Source organism: Sipha flava, unplaced genomic scaffold, assembly GCF_003268045.1.
Source record: "Sipha flava isolate LNK unplaced genomic scaffold, YSA_version1 75_pilon_pilon, whole genome shotgun sequence".
NCBI classification, from domain to species: Eukaryota; Metazoa; Arthropoda; class Insecta; order Hemiptera; family Aphididae; genus Sipha; species Sipha flava.
This window is the reverse complement of record NW_020273615.1, coordinates 1,728,574-1,753,012: the sequence shown is the minus strand read 5'-3', so window position 1 is coordinate 1,753,012 and position 24,439 is coordinate 1,728,574. Positions and strand designations below refer to the sequence as shown.

Below are 24,439 nucleotides of genomic sequence, written 5' to 3'. Positions count from 1 at the left end.
GGTTGAATCTGACGTAAAACTATCGATAAAACTTTTGACGAAATCAAAATCAATTGTTATAAAAGAAAAAATCAATTGATAAGCTTTCAATTGTTTATAAATAATTACAAAACAATTAAAAATCTAAACTCAAATTGTTCAGAGTATATTTATTATGGTGCTCTGAGTGTAACAGTTCACCGGAGATTGTTGATACTTATCCTACACTTCCATTAATTGGCTTTTCGTGTCTTATATTTCAATACAATTAGGCGTCAAATTACAATATATATTTGTTGACTGACAGTTTACAACAAATCGGATGTGCTTCGGTTAGATTCACCGTGTTATTCAGTAAAATAATTTGAATAATGTAAACATTTACTGTAAATCTATGGTTTTATATGATCGTCGGTACAACTTACTGTCCAATATATTATATATCAACATATGTTGATAGGTCAGCACACTATGTAATGTTATAATATCGATAAACAAAACCCGTACTGTGGTGTATGCACTAAAAGTATTTCCACTACAATAATATTATGCTCAATGACGGACATTTAAAACCTATTAAAGAGTTTTTCGGTTTTCGTGACACGCCCAAGTTAAATGTCCTCTCCCGGGTTACTATTCTCACGATAAGATTACGAGTAGTTCATAATTTATAAAATGTATTTTGACGCGTAAGTACAATATGTACCTACACACAGATAGAATTGTTTAAAATATGACAGTGATAACTTATGAAATTCAACGTAAATGTTTACTATGTTTTATGTCCATAAAAAATATGTTCTAATATAGTTGACACATGTTCAACCCAGTTTCACTTCGTTTCTTTTGTTTTTAATGATGAAATGTTTTGCTAAATAAGTATTATTACGTTAATTGTATTTTTCTGTCGTAGATAAAATATGCTATGGAAACATCTTTATTTTTTTCACGCTATAAGATGAAAATTAGCATATAGGTATAATTTTTTTATAAAGGAAAATATAACTTTTTGTTAAGAAATTTTATAGATTACAATATGTATATTTATCTCATACCTATAATTTTTTTTTATATATATTCTTGCTATTATTAATACATTATAATTATTTAAGAAAATTAATTAAATAAAAACACAATTATATTTTAACAAAACATTTTTTATGATAAAAGTGGAAAAACATCACCAGTTGAAAATATAGTAAAAAACGAAGCCTCATAACTGTTATTAATTAAAAGAGAAAATAATGACAGAAAGCTAGTTTCAATGTACAGCTGTATTGTCGTCGTGGTCACGTTCGTTGAAATTATCAATAAGAAAGTAGATTTAAAATTGATCATAATTTACTGCACACTTTTGAAATTGTCATGTATTTATTTATTTACTTGTTTTATAAATAATTACGTAAAAAACGTGTATTTAAAATAATTCAAATATTTTGAGATAAATGTTACCTGTTTTTTTTTTTTTTTATTGAATGATGGGTAATTTTTATAATTTCCCATAAAAACATAACGAAAGACGACAACATATGATGAACTTAATATAATACACGTAAAATTACTGAGAAAATAGTTTTAAATTGTAATTCGAATATCTATATAGCAATTAACTTTATAGTATGTTATGTACGCTTATGCTAGGTTCTATGCTGTAGAATAATAATTGGTCATTTTAATATTGTATATTATTATATATTCGTATTATATTGCGATATGTACCGAAAGAATTATGGGGCTGATAATGTTGCATTATTATGAAGATAACATCGCATATTACAATTGTATTTATAAAGAAATACAATGCAAATTAATGACATAAAATTAACTTAAATTATAAAACAATAGTATGCACGAATATTGAAGGATTTAGTACGAAGAAACTGAATATTTTATTTAGTCTTTGTTTTAATAAAAATGATAAAATTTGAAAACAGTTGGTCGAATTTTTTTCGCTAGTACTACGTCTTCCCGAAATAACAAAGGATTCATTGATATTCGGTGTTGAAATTCTGGGTTTAATTCCACCAGTACAAACACGATAGTAATGTCACAATAGATAAAGAACTTTTCTATATTCAGTCAAAGTCCATTTTCCTATAATATATTGCAAACTAACCACTAACCGACCTTGCGTTGGCTGTTTATTGCATACGTTATTCAATTCAACATATATTGTTAACAACAATATTGTTGTCACGTCATCACCGCCGTTATGTTTTTTATTGATAATAATGTGAATACATTAACATACATTATTATATTATATGTTTTACTAAGAACGGGCTTTTTTTTCTATTTGGAACTCTTATAGTTTTTTGAAAAAATATTCTTAACTCATTACTGTTATAACATTATTTTTTACTGCAATTATTGTCAAATTATATATTATTATAATATATTTGTAAGATGCCATTATTTTGTTTCATTGTTTATTTTTGATCATTATTTTGATTTCTTATCTAATTGAATGGTTTTGGAAAACAATTGAACGAAATTTTAAAATATTTTTTTATGAAAATATTGTACAAATATCCTTAAGTAATTGTTAGCTACTACTTTGCTATGAACGTAATATTTTTACTAAAATATTTTATTAATCCTGACCGGAAAATTGTATTTATTACTTAAGCAATATATATATACTGTATAAATTATGTTTTTTCGTGCTGCGAAAGCTGAAAGGATAACATTGCATTCTTAAAATTTATAATAATATTTTAATTTATTTATTTTAATCGTTGTACATTCACTTTTGATATCTATCTCAATTGTGAATATAGTAAGGCAATGACAGAACATTAGCACATTTCACTATAAAATAAAAATTAATAATAAACCGTTCGTGTATAAATTTTAATATGTGTTCACATGTCAAATATTTTAAATGTATATCCAAAGTATGCGGGGGTGTAATGATAAATTTGCTTCCCTTACTAAAATGTTTTGAGGGGAAACATTCTTCCGCTCGCAATCATGCAAAAATATAGGCAATAGATATGCAAAAATAGAAATACTATAAATTTATATCAGGAAACATATATATTCATTTTAGACATCCATATTAAGCAACAATTAAAAATCATTAAATATATGATTAAATTGACTAAAAATTAATCAATTCATAATTTAAATAATAATAATATAAATAACATAAGTATTTTACGTATAGTATACAGAAATGAATAATTTACGAACGGGTTTTTTTATCGAGTTATGTAATCAAAATACTTGTCTTTGTTTTCTTTGGAAACAGATGAGTGCATTATTTATTTGGACATACGTGTTACAATACACTATGCTGAAATATTTTCTATCATTAATATCAGAAACAATCATATTCATCCATTCTCGCGTTGTTATTTTTTGCATTATAGTTATCATTATAAGACTACGTAATTAGTAAGAAAACTGTGTGATAATAAAAGTGCTAAAGCATTTATTCTTAGATTTTAGACTACTGAAGGACGTTTGTATGATTTAGTAAACATTTTTAGAGACCGGTCAATTATATTTTTCGAGGAAAAGCCGATGTAGTTAAGATGTTATTTATCTGTAATTATAATTGATTAACCTAACTATGATTTTTTTTTTTTTATGCATATGGAAATTTACAAAATACCGTATACAAATTGTTATTCGGAGTATTGTGAAATGTGAAAAATACAAGAAAACCTTGTGGAGTCATAATATTGAATTTAATTGCATTACAATAATTAAGGTCTGATTCAAGTGGTTTTAGAAACATAATACTATTTGTCACAGGAAGAATAATTTTTAAATGTACACCTTGTGGTCAAAATTTCTATAAATCGGACAAAGAGATGACAGTAATTACTGTCCTAATTATATTCTGTTTTTTATAAACAATAAAAAATATTTTATTTTTTGTTTTATGACACAGTAATCTTACTCATAATTTAGTGATTCATTTGACTATTGGACTTCATACATGCTTTCCCAAGAAGTTTCTATACTTATATACAGAACAAAAATGGACTACTAAATAAAAATTAAAAATCTAAAAAAATTCACAATACACCGGTTAATGCAAGGTAATTTAACAATTGGAAACCCAAAAATGGGTTTCTATCAGGAACGAATTGGGCACATAGGTATCATAGTAATCGTTTTAACGTAATTTGAGTATTATCGGGTAAAGGCTTGATGGAAAAAAAATTACTTATTTTATCAGCGATAGATACAACTTTTTATTTTTGAATCTATTTAACTTATACATTCATTTATTAATATACATGCACATTAAAATGTACACAAATATATTACATATACATATTTTTATTTTACTAATCTGAATCTAAATAAATGTTTTTAATATAAATACATTTTTGAAAAATTAATTAGTGCAGCATTTTTTTAATTTTTTGTTTGGGGCTTTCGTCAGATTCATTCGGTTAATGAACTCAAATGTCCGAATGGAATTACTTTCAAATAAACAGCGAATACTGTATTATCAAACTCAATATTTGTTTGTCTAAGTAACTTAAAATTGTATATCTTTTATTTAATATCATTGTTTGTTTTACTTATCCTGTACTTATCCATAGTTTTTATTTTATTATCTGTTAATTTTTTTTTTTGCTAAACGATTTTGGCATATTATTTTCTAGTCGATGATTTTGATTGGTAGGTATATTTCAACAATGTGTTATATCTGTTTTGTACATAGCAATATATAAAATGTTATCTTTAAAATATTTTGTAATTAATAAGATTAAATGTCCATACAACCTATACATACTTGTACAGTTTTAAATTTACATTAGTATAGATCATAACTCATAAATATTTGCAGTTAGTATAACACTAAATATAATACAAATATGAGTATACAAAAAAAACGAAATATTTAAAACCAATATCATATTTATTGTACTTACATTTTTCAGCTAAATTTATAGTTTAATTCTTTTATAGAAAAAATGTTAAAAGAAATTAAATATTAAAAAAAAAAAAATTTAAAAAAAAATGATCTTAAGCTCGTTAAAAAAGTGCTTTTATGTGTTTCGATAAAACGTATGGCGTATAATAATAAATTATATGTTTCGCATTTTGATAATATTTGTTTCGAAACAGTATTGGAGTAAAAAAGTTTAAAATGTTATCTCCGTTTTCGATTTAAATAGCTTGGAAATAATATTTTTATTTTTTTTTTTTAAATAATATAATTATTTGTTATCTTAAAATATTCATTGATATCCAATCAGACATTTTAGTAGTACGCATGATTTGATTTTTTAAAACCTATAGAAAAATCGAAAAAATTGAAACTTTTATTAATCACAAAAAATAAAAATAAAAAATAAACTAGTGAATATCAATTTGGTCTTAAATTCAAACTAGGTACATTATAATGATTTATGTTCCAAATGTCAGATGAAATAATATAGATTATTGATTGGTATTGGAAAATGCAATCGGTATTAATTCTGTTTGTTAATACTAATTTGTATACAACAAGAAACAATGCTAATTATATTGGTTAATACTATAATTCAAATGTAAACAATCAAATAAAGGTATCTATCCAGTTCTGTGGAATAGGTAATCAATTTTACATAATTAATTATTACATTATAATCCACATTATGAACATGTTTTGTTAAAACTATTAATTTATTGTAATTTCAATTTACATAAATATTTAAATAGAAAAGTTTTTTTTTTCGTCATTGACTATCTACTCATATGAATATGAAATTACGATCAAATAATCGAAAGTAAAAAAGGATTTCGATGTGTGAGTGTATCTCTAATGACTACACCATTGAATACGATACTGATTCTGAACATCAGAGTCTCAAAATAATAATTTCTAACTATCTGAAATCAGTCAAACTAAAATGTTTTATTAAGAAGACGCCAGAATCGCATGTATTGTCCATGTCTGACAAACGTACAATATAGTACATTTGCGTTCAGTAGTTTAAACGTAGATAGTTAGCTTTAATAAATATTATAGTAAACTGACCTAAAATTAAACTTTAAGGGAAAAATATTATTTGTGTTCTGTTGGTCAGTTTTTTCTGATTTAATCAGCTTTTAAATGAGTAAGGAGTAGGTAAAATTTTACAATTTAAAAAAAATCGTGTAATCCGCTTGAAAATTAAAATATCGGCAAAATCGATCAACAAAACAGAGATAATGTTCTTTTCTGAAAATATTATTATTGGTCAGTTTAATACTAAAGATAACATTATTACATTTGAACTACTGAACGCAAATTTATTATGTTTTACGTATGTTAGACAAAGACAGCACATGCGAATGGCGTAATTTTAAGCAAAAGATCTAAATTAAATAAAAAATTAATTAACTCAAAAAATTTGAGATAAATGTATTTTCAGATGCTATTTGGTTATCCATTGTTCGGTACTGGAAGAACGCTGCGCAGATAACTTCCATGGTATCGATGGAGGTTTAACGTCAATATTCATCGATGACCGACGCAGCCGTGGAGGCTGTTCTCCCCGCCCCAGCAACATCGACATCTGTCATCAATCAGTTTTTGTTCCATGACGTTTTGACGACGCGTCATCAGCCTCCTCGCCACTAGGGTGCATTCGTCTTCATGATATTTTGCGTCACGGGATGTGTTTAAGGTCGGTCGTCATTTTTTTTTACCGTCTGGCGTCTTTTTTTGATTACGGTCCGTGGATTTTTTGATCCATTTTAATCAACGCGTGTGCCGGTTCTTTCTTTTACGTTCACGTATAGTTCTTATCACCGCTTTGTGTTTTACATGCGCTCGTCCACAACAATTATAAAAAACATTGGTTTTATTGCCTCAACGTGTGCCGTACATTTTGCGTTTACTGGCCAAGGTTGTAAATTGTTATACATATATTTATTATTATATTGTATAGTTAATATTGTTATTCCTTTTGGACAAGGTATTTTTTGTATGTGTCCTCACCCTTGGCCCTTTAGTACCTAAGTTTATACTATTGTAAGCTTTTTAACTCTATATTTAAACATTTAATATAATCCACTAATTTAACATCAACAAGATTTGCCTTTTTACTTGAACCACCCTTCTCTGTCAGTATACCGGCCATATATCGCGATCATTATCGCATCGGGAAGGTCGGGTACGTCCATCCATGTTATAAAAATAAATTTGCTGTCTCCCCAACTTTTTTTTTTTTTTAATCTGAACACTGTCCTAAGTTTTGTTAAATTTCAAAAATGTTATAATTATTTTTAGTTATCATTCAAAACATGTTTTATATTATGTTTACCATAAATTATTATTATAAGTACAAGTAATAAATAATAAAATTTTTTTCCGAGATTTGATTTATACAGCCATTCTAAATTTTCTGTCACCCTTTTTTTTGAACACCTTGCACAACACGGCTTTGCTTATATGTTTGATGATACATTTGAAATCATGGGTACATATATTTGATATAGTAAAAAATTTTCCTGAAATTACTCTTATAAAGTAAATAATGAAAAAATACATATTTTGATTTTGAAGAATTTCAACTATTATTTATATAATATAAATTAACATGAAAGCGATCGATAATAATATAGTGGTTCTCAACCTGGGTGATATCACCCCCCGGTAGGCGATGAACTTGTTTTATGGGATGGTGAGCAAGTCTTGTACAGTAGGGTCGTTTTAATGTAATGTATATTTACATTAAAAATTAAAACCGAAGAAAAATAAAAATTGAAGTACTGATATTATGCTGAATTTCGTGCTTTTACTTAACTATTATTGTTTTTGAACAATGAAGTTTAATTATATTATCTATAACATAAACGTGAGGAAAAAAAATATAAATATCTATCAGCAGGTCGACATGTATTTGATTATCTGTAATTGTTTTCAAACTTATTATCTTTATTATGTTTTTATTATTTTTTTTACCATCTTTGCGTCTGATTAACTTTTCATTATAATCTTAGATTTGATACGTTCCCATTCAATCTAAAGCAAAAAATTGGCTCTATAGCACCAAGTACAACTATTCCACTGATCATAATTATTATTAATTTCAATTATTCTCTTATTGTTTAAAAAATTTCAACTGTATATTTTCTATTTCATTTTAATTTATACTCTTTTCTAGCATCCCATTTTTTCTTCATTATTTTTTTTTTTTTTTTTTAGAGAAAATATTTTGCATTTAAAGAGGTGGCAGTTTAAAAAGGTTGAAAATTACTGCTCTATATACTTAAAAATAATAATTGTTTCAATTATGTCTACTTTTCTGTATTATTTTATCTTCGATATTTCTAAACGTTTAAGTAGGTATCGGTTAATCATGTAGGAACTAACGTACTCACCTTTTTTTTACCGTGTAGGAATTAACTATTCCCCATCCAAATCACCACTCTAGTCTTTAAACAGATTACGTTTTCAAGTGTACAGTTTTTAATGTCACCCATTTAATTTCAAGCACATAAAGAGTTACAAGATATTGAAAAATATACAGTATTTAGAACGAGCCGGTGAGTATAACGTTCTGAATTCGAGACGATTTTAAACCGTAATTAATTCGGTATAATTAAATATTCCATAAGTTCGAGGAAAATGTTATCACAAATATTTTTGTTTACCTGGATATTCACCAATTCGAACTAGTCATGACCAAATATTGTAATATTGTCGCAGTCCTTAATAATTAGTAGATGGCATTTCTGTTAATTAACAATTTTTTTGGTAATTGCTTAAAAATTATAAAATATGTCTCATGTATAAGCTATGAAAACCAATACTATGAATAAAAATACTTGATACATGTTTTTAAATTAATAATCATAATTAAAAATATATTGTTTATTTTAAATTTACAATTATTAGATAACCGTGCTGAACAATCATTTTTTGGTAAGTACATGCTACTAAATAAATATCTACGAAACGAATTGTTTAATAATGTAATATTTTTTTATTATTTCAAACTTAAATTGGTATTTATTTATTTGAAAGTTGATTGCATTCATTATTGAATTTATAATCGTGCAAATATATTTAGAATACAATTTTGTAATCGATCTAATGAACCATATTTAAATATAATTCGCAAATTTACACAACTCTCAATTATTTTTTCATGATTTACTGATGTCAAGTAATAACATACAGTTCATAAAAGTTTATATGTACCAGGATCTAGAAAATAATGTTTTACAACAAATGTTTGAATTTTTTAAGAAAACATTGCACAACATTTTAGTTAAAATATTATGCCGTGTAACTATGGTGGCCATTGAATTTAGTCATTAAATGTGTTAGCTCAAACGAGATCGCTTAGAATATTCGATAAAACGTGAATACCAAAAATAATTGGCAAACGGTTTCGCGATATCGGCAAAAATATTTCTTATGGAAGTATTTGGGTAAAAAACCAACTGTGCGGTATGTAACATATATGTACGCCACACAGTTATGTTTTATTATTAAATATTATGCAGTTTATATATATATTTAACATTATGTTAAACTATTCGAATCGCAGTATCGCACGTCGAAAGTAATTCGATGCTCTACTACGCCACTAGCAGTTACTCACATGACAAATTCCTAATGACATTTGGCTCTTAAAATAAACGTAGTGACGCTACAGTTACACTACGACGACCAGTAGATACTGTTGCTAGTGAGTGTATACAGCGATCTTTCATTAGGAGTTTTGACAAAATATCTTCGACGTAAACATAATGTTATTTGCCAAGCATTTAATATTAACGATATGCGTTTTATTTATAAACAACGCAATGTTATTTTATTGCCGTTTACGATAAAAAAATAATGGAAAACTAAATTTTTTAAAAACTATTTGATAAACAAAACGTAGTGCAACTTATGCGTATTTTGTGTAATAATAACTATACCGTGCTGTCTTGATTGAAAAATTATAATTAAGTATATTATTCAACCCGAGTGTAATATAATCTCAAAACCGTCATTAGAAATGACAATTAAAGACAGTCGTCGGCACATAATTTATGGTATCATACTTCTTAGGTATTCTTTATTTGTTGTGTGCTAACGAGTAAATTATTTCAGCACATATCGTATATGACAATCACGTTGTTTTATGTTTGCAACATTACATGTGCGCCAATAGTATAAATCTTAAAATGTTAGCGTAAAATATAAAAATAAATCATACTCGTATACGCCGATCGAAAGAAAGTATGCGTGCGTTTTAATAATGGGTTTCATTTACAACTCGAAAACAGCAAAAACATTATGATCAATTTTCCATCTTGCGTATCCACTCAGAAATTAACAGAATATTTTAAATATGATAAAGATAAGTCGCGAAATTTTGAGATTATAAATACAGTTAATAGTGGGAATGCCGTTTTATGCAGCGCTATTTCAATTTTATGATTTAATATTAATACAATTAGTGTATAAATTACCTGAATAAAATTAACAAAACGTATTGTATTGTGAACATATTTGATACTATTTGTGTTGTATTATGTATGAGTAGTAAAAATATCGTATGTACCATTACATAAATTAGTAAAGATGAATGACGTTATAATTTTTATTTAAAAACATTGTGTTAGTTTTTTTACAGTGGAAAAATTACTCTGTGATTATCCAATACTTCCTATTTGGGATGTACGAATATATAATCATATATTGGTTATTTTATTTTTTCTAATAAATTAATATATTTATTGAAACTTTATACGCTGGTAAAGCTAACTGTATGTAACGTTGGTGAGTAAAATTTCTACTAATACTATACTAATACATCTTCACCATCAAAATACACTTCACTCAAAGCTAAATGTATACAAACAATTTTTTATTATTTTTTTTATCTCGTCATGTAGGAACTAACATGCATTTAAAATACAGTATTTTTTATCTGCTAGGTCTCGAGTAGGAACTTACATTCGCCCATTTGGTATTGTGTTGAATATGAATAGGTGCCTATTATAATAAATTGGAATATTGAACCCACCTATTTAATGCAATCGACATTTTGATGGAGTGGGTAAACTATTCCATTACAGTTCAACTCGTGTACACAATTATCATATTGTAATTTTAAAAATTTAACACTTAACGTAAACATTTTTACTCGACCTTATTATTTGTACTATGGTTATTATCATGTTTAACGATTTGCCTTTGAGCAATAAATACCAAAGCATTAACATAATGACGAGTGTAATGTATCTTCACGTTTTTTCACCTTACCGTTCATATTTTACTCGTACGATAATAGCGTGCAGCTATGATCGTGTATTTTTGAGCGCACATGTATTGCTATACAATTATAACATGGGAATTTAAGCCTCTTGATTTTGATGTTTTGAATCAATGTTTTGTTTATTATTCTATATTATGGTATGAGCGTTGCACTATTATTTAAACTGTATTTACTAACGGCAAAAATGAAATATGTTACACAGTTTTAAAAATAATGGTTTTTAAACCATCACCATTATGTTGTTATTTATTTTTCGAATAAGATAACTTTACGTTCCGTGCGTTTCACATAAAATGCGAACATCGGACAACATATCGTGTAATGGACCAATAAGTGGCGCATAACGTTTAAATGTTATCTATTGCTCTGTTACAAAAATATTGTTTCACGGTTAAAAAAAAAACCTTCATCGTACAGACGAAACACCTGAAAAATATAGGGATAATGATAGATGTTCGAAAATTTGGAGTATCAATAACAATGCCAACGTTGTTAATTACTGTATTAAAGATCGAAGTAATTGTAGAATCGTACACGAACGTTATCTACGTTTAATGAGGCGTGCGAATTACAAATGATTTTTCATAGTTTTCGTTTAATGAACATCGACTGTAGGTTATACGTTGCACACGAAACACCTATCATATGGTCTCAGTTATGAATGGTATCACGTACGCGCCGAAAGAGTGCCTTTGACCCGATTCCGGGTGTTCGCCGAACATTCGAACGGTTGTCGCACCATCGGGGCACTTGGTCGTCCGTCCACCGACGTCGTCTGTTGTTGCACCGCAATCGTTCAGCATTGTTCCGTTTACGAATCTTTCCCGGTCGTCGATACCTTTCGAGACGGGACGGTCGGCCGATGCGCCACAACGAAAACACCGGACGACCGTGGATGCCATGACCGCTGCTCGTGAACGTTGTCTGCTGCGTGACAGCTGTGTGACCGTGGTTACGGTCGAACGTCGTACACCGGTAAGCGAACGGCGGCCTGGTGAACGAAGAGTAGGGCGGGGGGATAGAAGGGGCTGGTGGTGGTGGTGTCAAGAGCAGTCTATTGGGCGAACGGAGAGAGACCGCGGAACCACGCGCACGTTACCGACCATCGCAGTCCGTCGTGTGCGGCGTAGTGAACGGTGAGAGTTTTGATTGTTTTACGCGCGCTCGCGAGTGTCAAGTCTTACGTCTTTATCGACTCGTACGTAAATATCGTTGTTTATATCAGTATCAACCGTCGAAGTACGTTGTATTTACCGTCGTTGTCCGTGTGGTACTCATAAAGCGTTCGAAAGAAAGAGAAACGAATCCGACGAAAAACCGAAAAGACAAACTTCTCCGTCGCCATAATGCCACTGTCGCTTAAATCTATATGGAAAGGAAACTCGAAACACAAGAGTAAGTGAAATTTATTTATGACGTACATTTTCTACACGGTTTTTTTTTCTTCGCGTCAACAATTAGTGTTCTCGGATGAAAAACAAACGCTTATATATTTAGTATCATTTGAAATCAACAATGATGACAACACATTATGTGGCTCACAAATGTAAATCTTAATAGGGTTTAAAACCGCAAGACTGTGTGTACAACAAAAATATATTCTTCTTGATTATTAACACTACAGAAATGAAAATCAACTAAACGACAAGATATAATACTCAAACAACTGTAACCAAAATACATCGTTTCAATTGTGTATACAATATAGTATTCGAAACATGACAAAACATTTAATTTAATTAAACGAGTTTAACAGTCAATTTTATTTTTATTACTAAACAAACTTCTTTATAATAATAAAGCAAAGTAAATAAAATACATATATTACATATTACACATGTTACAAAGCCACAAATAGAAAACGATTCCTATTCGGTTTAAATGTAAAATAATAAAACAAGGTACACATATGCAAAGGGGCCGGAGCTAAAACATATTGATTGGGGGAGGAATTATAAATATAGGTACAAATTTACCGACTACTTTCTTAAACAAACTTCTATAATACTGATATTACTTAATTTGTTGATGATTGCCAACTGTAAACATAGATCATTCATAAATGAGGGGTATGCACACCTAACAATGGTCCTACATATATATTCTCAAAAATGCATTATATTAGTATTTTTAATTTATATTAAATAGGTGTATATGTATGGATAATCCTCAATTTAAATTGTACTTTTATAAATGAATAATAATAAAATAAAGTATATTAAATTCATTTTCTCAATTTTCAACTCAAAAATATTTTTGCTAATGACAAAAATAAAAAAATTGTTATTGTTAAAATACAGGAAGTCCCCATAGATTAAGAGCCCTGGTACTGCCAAATTTCCCATATTATCCATTTTATAACATTCTGGTTGAAGAATGTTATTGATATTTTTAAAAGATTTAGAAAAATGCTAGTGAAATATTTAAAATTAGATTTAATAAGTAATTTTTCTATAATTTGTTTGTATAAAATTGTTTGCTGAGGCTATTAAACTATAACACCGTGAAAAAATATAATTCTAGTGCAGATGAGATGTTATGCGAAGTCTTTTCGTAATAATTAAATCAAAATCTGATTAGAATGTTTAATGAAAAACAATACATTTAATAACCACAGCACATTCGACGCCCAAAATATTGATGCTAAATCTATTTTATTTAATATTTTTCAACAATATACCATCACAAGCATAAAATCCACAGCGATTGAATATATATTGCGACTAAAAAGCTAGTAAAAGTCGACGAAAACACACATTACGTCATATTACAAATATAGCAGCTGGAAACATATTATTTCAACAACAATGTGTTTGTATAATTAATGGAAAATACAGGTGATCTGTTATACTCTCAACTGGCAAAATTAGAAAATTGGTTATGGTGTATTTATTTATTTTTATTTTTTTTACAAGCCTCAATAGCGAATAGAGTGACATTTATTTTCGGGCTTATAGTTTCGCATAATAATAATTAGTTGGTTATATTATAGAGCTCTAAATAATTGACTATTGTACTACGTAATGTAATAATTTAAAAATAAAAATATAAGACTACAATATACGGAATAAAATCGTTTTTATTTTATACGTTTTCTGAATACAAGTACATTTTAAAAGCATACGCACGGGAGGTGCCGAGCACCTCCCGAAATGTTGTAAACAATGCCCTACAATTTAAATCTAAGATTAAAGGGCCCGTATTTTAACCGTTTTACTCAAATTATATTAAATTTATTCTAAAATATGTGGCAAAAAATAAATTTTTTTTAGTAATAGAAATATTAAACAAAATTTTTTTAATTTTCGTGCAAAAACTTATTACGATAGGTAATATAACAGCTACAATCTACTACAAAAATATAAATCATAAGTAATTGAAGCTATCTGAGAAAAGTACACGAGATTTAAGGAAAACATATGCATTGATACTAATATATTATTATATTAAATAAAAAATTGAAATTATGTTTATTTAATTATTTATAAATTATAATTTATTAAATATGCCTACACGTTTTGTTAAGATAGAACCCAAAAGTATTGTAGGCACCCCCTAAAATATAGGTCTGCGCATGCCTATGGTACATTTATATTTTACTTTATCTCAATTTTATAGTTTTTGAGATCATGTACTCGAGAACCATAAAACAGTATTTATACGTTATAATTAATATACTTATAAAAATACTTTATTTTTTTTTATGCTATAATACCATATTACATAAACGTGGTTTCTCATACCATTACATAATTTCACACACACATGAGAATGTATTCTTCTTTTATGTAATAGAACGATGGTCCTCAAAACTTTAGACGCCGTCTTATAGAAGAATATATTATTTTAAAACTAAAAAAATTACACTTAAAATTTACTACCGTAAAATTCATAAGAAGAAAGCACACGTTTAGCCTGACAAACGTTGAAAATTTACTTTAAAAGGAGACAACAATGGTTGATTCCAACATAACACGAATATTCCATCACACAACATACTTATTAAAAGGAAATATATATTAAACCATTAGAATTCGGATTCATTTTTGATTATTGCACTTAATTTCAAGAGTATTTGGTATGCATGACTTTTATAAGGCCATGGAAATCATCTAATTTTGTCCTATATTTTTCTTTATATTCTTATATAACTGTCACTATTCGAAATGCGTGTATTTTTAAATATATACGACGATAAAATTGTTATGTATTAAACTATCGGAGCTTATTTTAAATGTTATATTATGATATAATTTTGAGTATAACTATTTGAAACTAAATATAGATGAAATTAAATATTTAAATATTTATGTTGAATTGATTATTGATAACCTACTTTGTGAATTTCATATTTTAATTGTATGATATATTTGTATAATTTTCGTCTTTTCCAGTCCTCTTCAATTATTTTTATTTATTTTGTTTTGTTTCTTAAATAAACAATAAATATGTGGACATCTTCGTTATCTATTTTGAAATGCTTTAAATATTTTGCACAATTGCTGTAAAAATTATGGTCTGCCTATTATTTTTGTATGGTTTCCAATATTTTGTTTTGTAAATTCTGTTGCCAAATATTAAAGAAGCTTAATATAATATATATCCTGGCACTTTAAAAATCACATTATAGTTTAAAGTTCAGTGGTTGGATTCTATACTTTGATACGACTACTAATGTCCATGTCTTTTTATCGTAACAATGTATATTTAATAAATATTATTTATATTTATGCGTTATGCATATGAATTTGAAAATATGAATATTCCACAAATTAAATTGCTAATATTTTTAATTTATATTTAGTTATTTGCTTAAATTATAATATAATACTAATAGGGATATTATTATATTATATTTTAAATGTTATTATCAAGTTTCTAAATATGATAATATGAAATATTATTTAATTATTATAATAATACATGGAATGCTTTTAATTACTATATTCAAAATATTTTGAAAAAAATTCTCGGAAAGTAATTATAATTGAAATAAAAAAAAATTGTAGCATTATTATAACATTATGAAAATAACACCAAATTAGTTCAATTAATACGCAATATTAATGAAGATTAAAGCAAAACATTTTAAAATTAAACCATATCCATCAAAAAACATAAATATTAATAGTATTCTTAAGTTCTTAAGTTATAAATCGATCCTTTTAGTACGTGTGTTTCGTGTTTTAAAAATATTACTTTATTAACGACCGGTATTTTCATAATATCTATAATGAGTACATTTTTTCAAATAAATATTTTGAAATTGATGTTTACTAAAAATCTGCATTGCATTGACTTTTAAATCTTCAATGTGTAAATTTGTGTTAACTTTTATGTGAATTATACAATTAAAATAATCGAAATTAACTCATTTACTTCATATTATATGTATGGTTTTAGTTTTTAAAGTTATAACTAATCCCATGACTTCCCCAATTTTGTTACTCATATCAATTATATTCATATTACAACCATATTTACTTATTGTTATGTTATTGTACAGATTGTAAATTTTTCTTTTTAAACAAAAAAAAGTTATAATAAGGTGTTTTAATAGGAAAAGATTAAAAAATCACAAATTCGTACGTGCAATTCTATAATTAGGGCAGAGGAAATAGATTGGTCTTACTTTTGTCATTAGAATAATAATTATGTAATATTTTCATTGGAACACCCGAAATTCATTATTTTGCTGATATACATGAATCAATATCTGATTCTTGTCATCCTTTCTTCATTTTAATCTACTTACCTTCGATTTTAACAAACGCATTTTGCACGCTGTATGGTCAACTGATTTATATGCCTTCATTAAAATGGTATTGATTAATATGCATAAATATGTATGAATGTGTTATGCGATTAATTGCTATTCGCAAATTCTATGTATTATATTGCATTGTACAGATATTGTATCTCATTTATTAAAAACTAATTTATCAACATTATTGTTTAAAATATTATATTTTAGGAAATGATCAATTTCAATAGAAAAAATTACGATAGGTAATATGTTATAACCTAAACTTTCGAGAAGACTTTGTATGATTTAGTAGAAGTACAACAAGATCTTAATTTTTTTGGAGCAAAGATAAGTATTACCATTTAAATTGATTTATTGCTACATTTTTAAAAACAAAAACAAAAAAGACAAAACATTTTTTTTTGGATTACCAAACAATTGAACAATAATCATGATTAAATTTCTGGGAAAACAATTGAAGAGAAACTATATATTAATTACATTACTTGATGTAAAAAAATAAATATAGAATTCAAGGGGAAAAAATTGGTTTATTTTCAAAATGTACTTGTTCTATGTGAGATAAAATGTATTTATTTAAAATAATTTTATTAAAAATTATAATTTAATAATGAAGTATTGTAATAGTAATGCAACTGCTATGCTGTTGAAGTAACCATTATTTTTGCTCGGAGGAGAAATTATTTTGTTATTATGATTTCGAATGCCACGTAGTTGAATGCATAATGTTTGACTTCATCGAATACGATGTGAACAATATTTATGTTACGAGAAACCAGAAATCCATTTAATCTGTGTGCAATAATTGTACCTCTACGCAGATCAAGCATACATCGTTACACTCGTAGTGTACACTAACTGTAGTCGCGTTCGAATGTGTAAAAAACGAGGGAAATAACGCCAATACCAATGCCAGATAGTATTACCCGAACTCAGAGCAACATTTATCCAACGACAACCAAACCATTTGACGACATTGAATAATATAATATGTTGCGTAATACATCATTAAAATACACACAAGTTAATAAATACATTATTATTTAACCGATGCAGTGTCCTCCTAATGCTCCTAATTATGGATTTCAGTAGATCGCAAAAAACATCATAAAATCTAAAAAGTGAGATAAATAAATGAAAAATCATATAAAATGAATTAAGAGTAGTAAAAATAAGTTTATACATTTCGACTGTACGATTAAAATCGTGTCAAACTTCCATTAACTTAAATCGTAATAGCTCGAAAATATAAAGTGGCGCCGCTGTGACGATTAACTAATCAATATCATTGTGGTTTTTTAGTTTGCGAGTGTGCACGTGCGTGCGTGTGAGTTCACTTTCAAATCATACTTTGCTAAGTTTTTTGTATTGTCCTATAATTTCATATTTGTGTTTTATCAGATGCAATTATGACAAAGAACTATTTTGTCATTTATGTTATACATATAGTTTCTCGGTCACTTTCGACGAATCTGTTATGGTGGGCACCTAGTGCTTACATTTTGCTTATCAAGCTATATTAATAATATAATATGGTATACAATAGAAAATTACAATGTTCACATGGACAAATAAATATTATATCGTGTTTTTTTTTAAATCTTACTCAATGCGTGTGCTATGTAAGTTTATAGCATGAAACACTTTTCACCGAAAGTGTTTAATGCTCATGATTAGAACACGGATTTATATGCATTAAAAACCAACAAAATATTCGCTAAAAATTCTAAATATGCATAAATATATACACTAAAATGTTAACAAATTTTAAATTGTTATAATATGAAACAAATTTTGTGCTCACTTAGCATATCATATGATCAACCAGAATATATATTTAAATGCATACAAATCCGCGCTCTACTCATGATTTATGATAAAATGGTGATTTAAAGTAGTTGAACGTTATCTCTGATCAGAAATTGATTCTACAAATACACGTAACAAACTCAATTGTACTGTACTGGACCGCAGATGAACGTCGGCGTATGCAACTGCTGGCCGAAAGAAAGGGAAATAAAGATAATTATTATTTCAATTGTTTGCAAATAAATGTTATTAAATATAAACTTTTTAAGAGTACATAGTGGGCGTGGAAAGTTCAGAAACCTTTTATTTAGTAAATGGATCGTATACGTATGGTAAAATTCAAAATCGCAACTGGTTGCTATTGATCGAATTCAATTGGCTATATAAATATTTTGTTCGATGATAACATTACCAAAAGCGATGGGTTAACGTATATATCTCCGGTAAATCGTTGCACGTTCGTGATCATTATTGCAATCTCGTTACGATTCAGAACTTTCTGTACACAATGTATGCGTATATTAAAGGGTTGATAAAAACCTGGGTATTATAGAAAAAACTCAAAAAGCTGGCGGGTTTTATTGTAAAAGTATTAAGAGATGGTTTTTTTTTTAAATCCCATCCGAAAATCGGAATTTATTTCCATGTATTAGTATTTATTTTGTTAATTATTAATTTTTGTTTGGATTGTTCATTAAGTATTTACAGGAAAGTTACCTGATACCATTGATTATATGTATATTTAATCAATGCTGATACCTTTTTAAAAATAAAAGATTGTTAACATTTCTATTATCCGTTAGTGTGTAATTTTTTCCATTTTATACTTTTAATTGTACTTAATTAAAAATATAATTATTCATTTTTTCAAATCAGTTTAATAATTTAATTGGAAAAATAAATAATACCTAAGGCAAATTTTTCTGAAACTTAACACAAGTTAAAAAAAAAAAATAAGAGTGAATTTCTATTTCATCTAGAAAAGCAGCCTGGGTTTTTATGTGTTTTTCAAAATAATGAGCAAGTTTAACCCAGAAAAGCAGCTCGGGTTTTTTCGTGCTGGGCTCTTTCGTATCGACTATACTATATTTTATTATAATTGGTATGTGCTTATAAAAAAGAAAATGTTTTATGGGTCACAGTTTTACGTGATTTTATGTGTTAACATAGCTTTTTATTGCTAACAAAATAATTTCATGTTTTTTTAAAAAAAAGCATATTGGCCATAGTCGTTCTTATGAAAGGTATCTGCAACTATTACTGTATACATATATATTTATGGATCCTAACCGGTTTATTGAGTGTTTCAGTGTTGGAAAAATATTAATTTTCTGAGAAATTAAAATAAAAATTTATTCAAAAACGACAATTTTCTTGTTATGCAAATATGTTTGAATATTTGAATTGAAACGGTTAACACAGCCAATTTTCTGTTATATTTAATTATATTAATACTTTATCTGTTACATATAGTGGGCATAACTTAAACTGTTTATAAATTCAAAAAGAAAAATATTTAAATTAAAATATATTTGAAAATTTTTGTCCCGTAGACCTTTTTATTATTGATACTTTTTTTTTTTTATAATTTAGTATAATTGATCAAATCTGAAGCACATTTCAGTATTAAATATATTATACATATATTAGGTACCAGTTTGTCATACGAAAAAATTAATAAATAGAAGGCGTGTATAATGTTTGTAATAACTTTAAATAACGAGAATATTTGAAATTTTTTTTATATTTTTTAACCCATTTTAGGATTAATAAAGAAAAAATAATATAAATATATATTTACAATACTCAAAAAGCTGCTTTTACATTTGGTTATTTATATAAAATCAGAATAAGAAATATAAATAGTATAAATAATTATCAATTTTCTTAAATATGTATATAATATACATTATCTACTGCAATCTATATAATTTTATAGGTATTAAATATATATACTCATAGATAGTCATCACAAACCTAATTATCATATAATAAATATTTAGAGTCTTAATTTTATTAATAATGCAATCCAAATTGCTTTCCATATATTATACACATACATAACAATTTTTAACGTATCATACATTCATATCCTTAACAATCATATTATTTATTTGATGAACTAAAAATTATTCGTAATTTAAATTTAAAAAATTATGGTAAAAACATTTTTATTATTATTTGACTAAGAGCGTAAATATATATGGCACCGATTACCTATATATGTATTTTTTAAACCTTCATCTAGAACTCAAATCCACAATCTGTGCAATTGTAAAAAAAAAAATTATTTTTGTATTTTTAAATATATAGACAAAGACTTTTATAAGACATTGAACAACATTTTCTGAGGGTGCGAGCTGCTAATATTGTTTTTCTGTTATTAGGCATATCTGAAATAAAAATATTGTATACTTCCGGAACAAAGTCGTCTCCTTGCGGAATCCTAGTTTGAACACAAAAATGATTGTTGAAGGTTCAACTATCTTAACGTATATGTACTTGAAAACGTGTATCGTTCGAGTATGATATTTACGGGTTTCCCGAATGCGTCCCGAATTTACCCTAATTTAATGTTCCGAGAGCGTCCAGAATAAGGTATCACTCCAGTGCGTCCCAAGAAAAAAAGGTCATATTTTTGACGTAGTCCGTGTGCGTCACAGTTCATATAGAATTACCCAGGGTGTACTATGAGGAGATAAACTGGCTACACCCCAAAAATATTTTATTATTTTATATGTTATCATATTTCATTTTAGCTTACACCCTTGAAATTGGGTGAGCGTATTTATTTTTTTTTAATGTTTTTGTATTTTTATTTTTTTTTAGAATATCTATAAAGGCTGGTAATTAAACGCCATCCTTTTGACAAAATTTAGTCTTTTTATTTTGAAAACTTTCATATGCATTTGTTGTTCTTTCAAAAATATTCCTCTTATCAGCCCACACATAATTTTGCTCCAGAATCTATAAAATTTTCTAATAATCCATAAATTGGTTGAGTTTTTGATTTTCCGGCAATATACCTTTAGTCATACAATTTTCAACAAAGCATTTCTCTACATCTTCTTTATTTAATAATGGTATTCCAAATATATTTTTCAAAAATAAACCTATTTCTGTCTGGTTGAGATAATCTTTACTCAACTTCGAATTTTGAATGTGATGTTACCAAGCATGCCCTAAATTGAATCGTTATCTTTTGATAGTTATGGCTGGCCAAATTTTTAATGCACTAAGATGAATAGATAATTGAAAATCGACTAAATATATATTCGGGAAAAAACTTAAATTTAGGTAATTTAAATCTTAGGTTTTTTTTATATAATAACATTTTGTGTATGATTCGCATTGTTATTATTAAGTAAAAAGTATACTAAAGATATGTAATGAACATTATTTAAACCATGTATTGTAAATAATTGTTAAAAAATTATATTTCTACATATATTGTTTTAATGGTACTTAAAGTATTCATATGAATACTTTAATGAAGTATTTCATATGAAAACATTACTACTCGTATATTTAGATTACTATAATTTACCATGAGAAATTGTTCATCGTCATAAGTTTTAATGTCTAACAAATCCAATACTTCATGTAAATCTTGAATATTACGTGGTCTTGTCATGATGTATACATTTAAGAGGCTGTTCACAAATCCTATGCTTCTCTTAATGAATTACGAATTACTTGTCTAACCATAATGTCTTGTTTATCTTTTTCATGGTTATGTTTTAATTTACTCTCTATAACAGTATCTCCATTTCCATCGGTTTTCATATACGCTTTACAATTTTTGTTAACATAATTATATCGTTTTACATTTTTTTTAATATTTTATGGAATCTTAATTTATACCCATCTATAATTTGTATTACTTATCGTGTTGGCTCAGCATATTATCTGACAATGACATTTTTGAATATTTTAATAAAACTATTAAATATTACGGCACTACTTCGCGTGTAGTTCAAGAGGACTTATTGACCGTAACTAAGTTATAATCGTGCTAAATTATTATGAAAGCTAAAATGAAATGCAATTTCCTCAGCGTTTCACAGTCTTAAAAATTAAATATGATTCAATTACTATTTGTAATTGTATTTGTAATTTGATTGTCAAACCTATATCTTAAAAATTTGTATTTGATTAGTTTATCTAAAATAGGCACTCAGCCCGAGTGCCTATTTCGATATGATTTGGAAATAAAACTACGGACGTACTCGGTTCATGAAAAAGGTAAAAATTAACGGAATGCACTTGGAATATTCCCGATGTTCAAGTAGAAGGAAGTACGGTACCGAAATTATTTAGAGTGATCCTTTGTGTTAAACTTTATCAAAGACTTGCGTGATGTCTATAATAGGAATATGATGATGCAACATTGTATTTTCTGTTGTCAAAGCGTTGGGTGTTTAATTTTATCGATTTTATGACCGAAACCCAAATATCATGTTTGAAATGGTGCCTTTACTCGTCATTATTAGAAAATTATTTTTAACAGTAACTGCACCAACAATTTTTCTGTTGAAAGCGGTAGACTAAAATTGTTCCTTTACACGAGGGTTGACAGATGTGTTAGTTTTCCAGACTTATGCATTAAATTAATGATCATATAGATTTGGAATAATATGTAATAACCCAGAACATTATTATGCTATTCTCCTCCAAATGACATGTAGAGTTATAGAAAATTATCGAGAAAGGCTTAATCAGTGTATCAAAAATGAGAGCCACCACTTCAGTGATATAATTTAAAAAAAAATTAATATAAAATAGCATTATATGTACGATTTATAAATACAATTTTTTATTTTGATATTTGACTGGTTTTAGTTTTTATTAGTTTCCTTAATCAAGGAATTATTTTTGCCGCATCCTGTAAAGGTATTTTAAAACCAATTTTAACCAGTGCTTGACTTGAGGGGGGACGCAAAGGGACGGAGTACCCCAAATAGTTTTCAGAAATTTTAGCGTCCCCCTACTATTATTATGTTATAATTATAACGCTTAACAAGTTTTGGAGACGCTCTTTTTTTTAAAATAAATAGAGTCCCTCTTCTTTAATTTTTCGAAGTCGAGCATTGATTTTAACTATATATAATATATTGTGTTCAATTAAAATAATGATCATGAAAATTAGTCTAATAACAGTTGTAAATAAATTGAGTGGTATGACTATTAAGTTAACTACGCGTTTCTAATATTTACTTGATTGGCTTGTATATATTTTGGTGTAGAAAAAAAAAACGATTAGTTTAAAATACGTATTAATGAGATGCCATTGGTGCCACACAAAATATTTTGCTTTACACTGTTTTAGAAAATTCGACTCGTTGCTATCTGTACGTATTAAAAATATCAACTCGATTGGGTGTTTATGCGTAGGGGTTTTGAGAAGTTATATCACGAGTATGAATGTCAACCTTTGTTAAATATGCATTAGATACATTATAATATGATTGCACATGTATAACATGTATTTTACAGCATATGTGACAACAACATTACTAGTTCTACACACATTGGTATGATCTATCTGCGTCGTATAAGCGCGTTACTACTGTTGATAGTGATTATGTCTAGGAAATTCGTAATGTAAAAATGTGGAGATTTGAACCAAGACGTATCGGCGTCATCAATTAATGTTTGGAAATGTATC

The 24,439-nt window shown here is 27.3% G+C and overlaps 1 protein-coding gene across 2 annotated transcripts in view; it reads left to right on the top strand.

Annotated features, from left to right (window-relative positions):
• Positions 1-12,282: 12,282 nt before the first annotated feature.
• Positions 12,283-24,439, top strand: part of LOC112692583 (low density lipoprotein receptor adapter protein 1-like) — a 34,851-nt gene continuing 22,694 nt past the window's right edge. The window contains exon 1 of one of the 2 annotated variants that reach the window (XM_025567302.1): positions 12,283-12,590. In XM_025567302.1, the coding sequence (XP_025423087.1) occupies positions 12,542-12,590 (49 nt within the window). In that variant the 5' untranslated portion in view covers positions 12,283-12,541. The remainder of the gene's footprint in view (positions 12,591-24,439) is intronic. The other variant, XM_025567301.1, reaches the window with a different exon arrangement.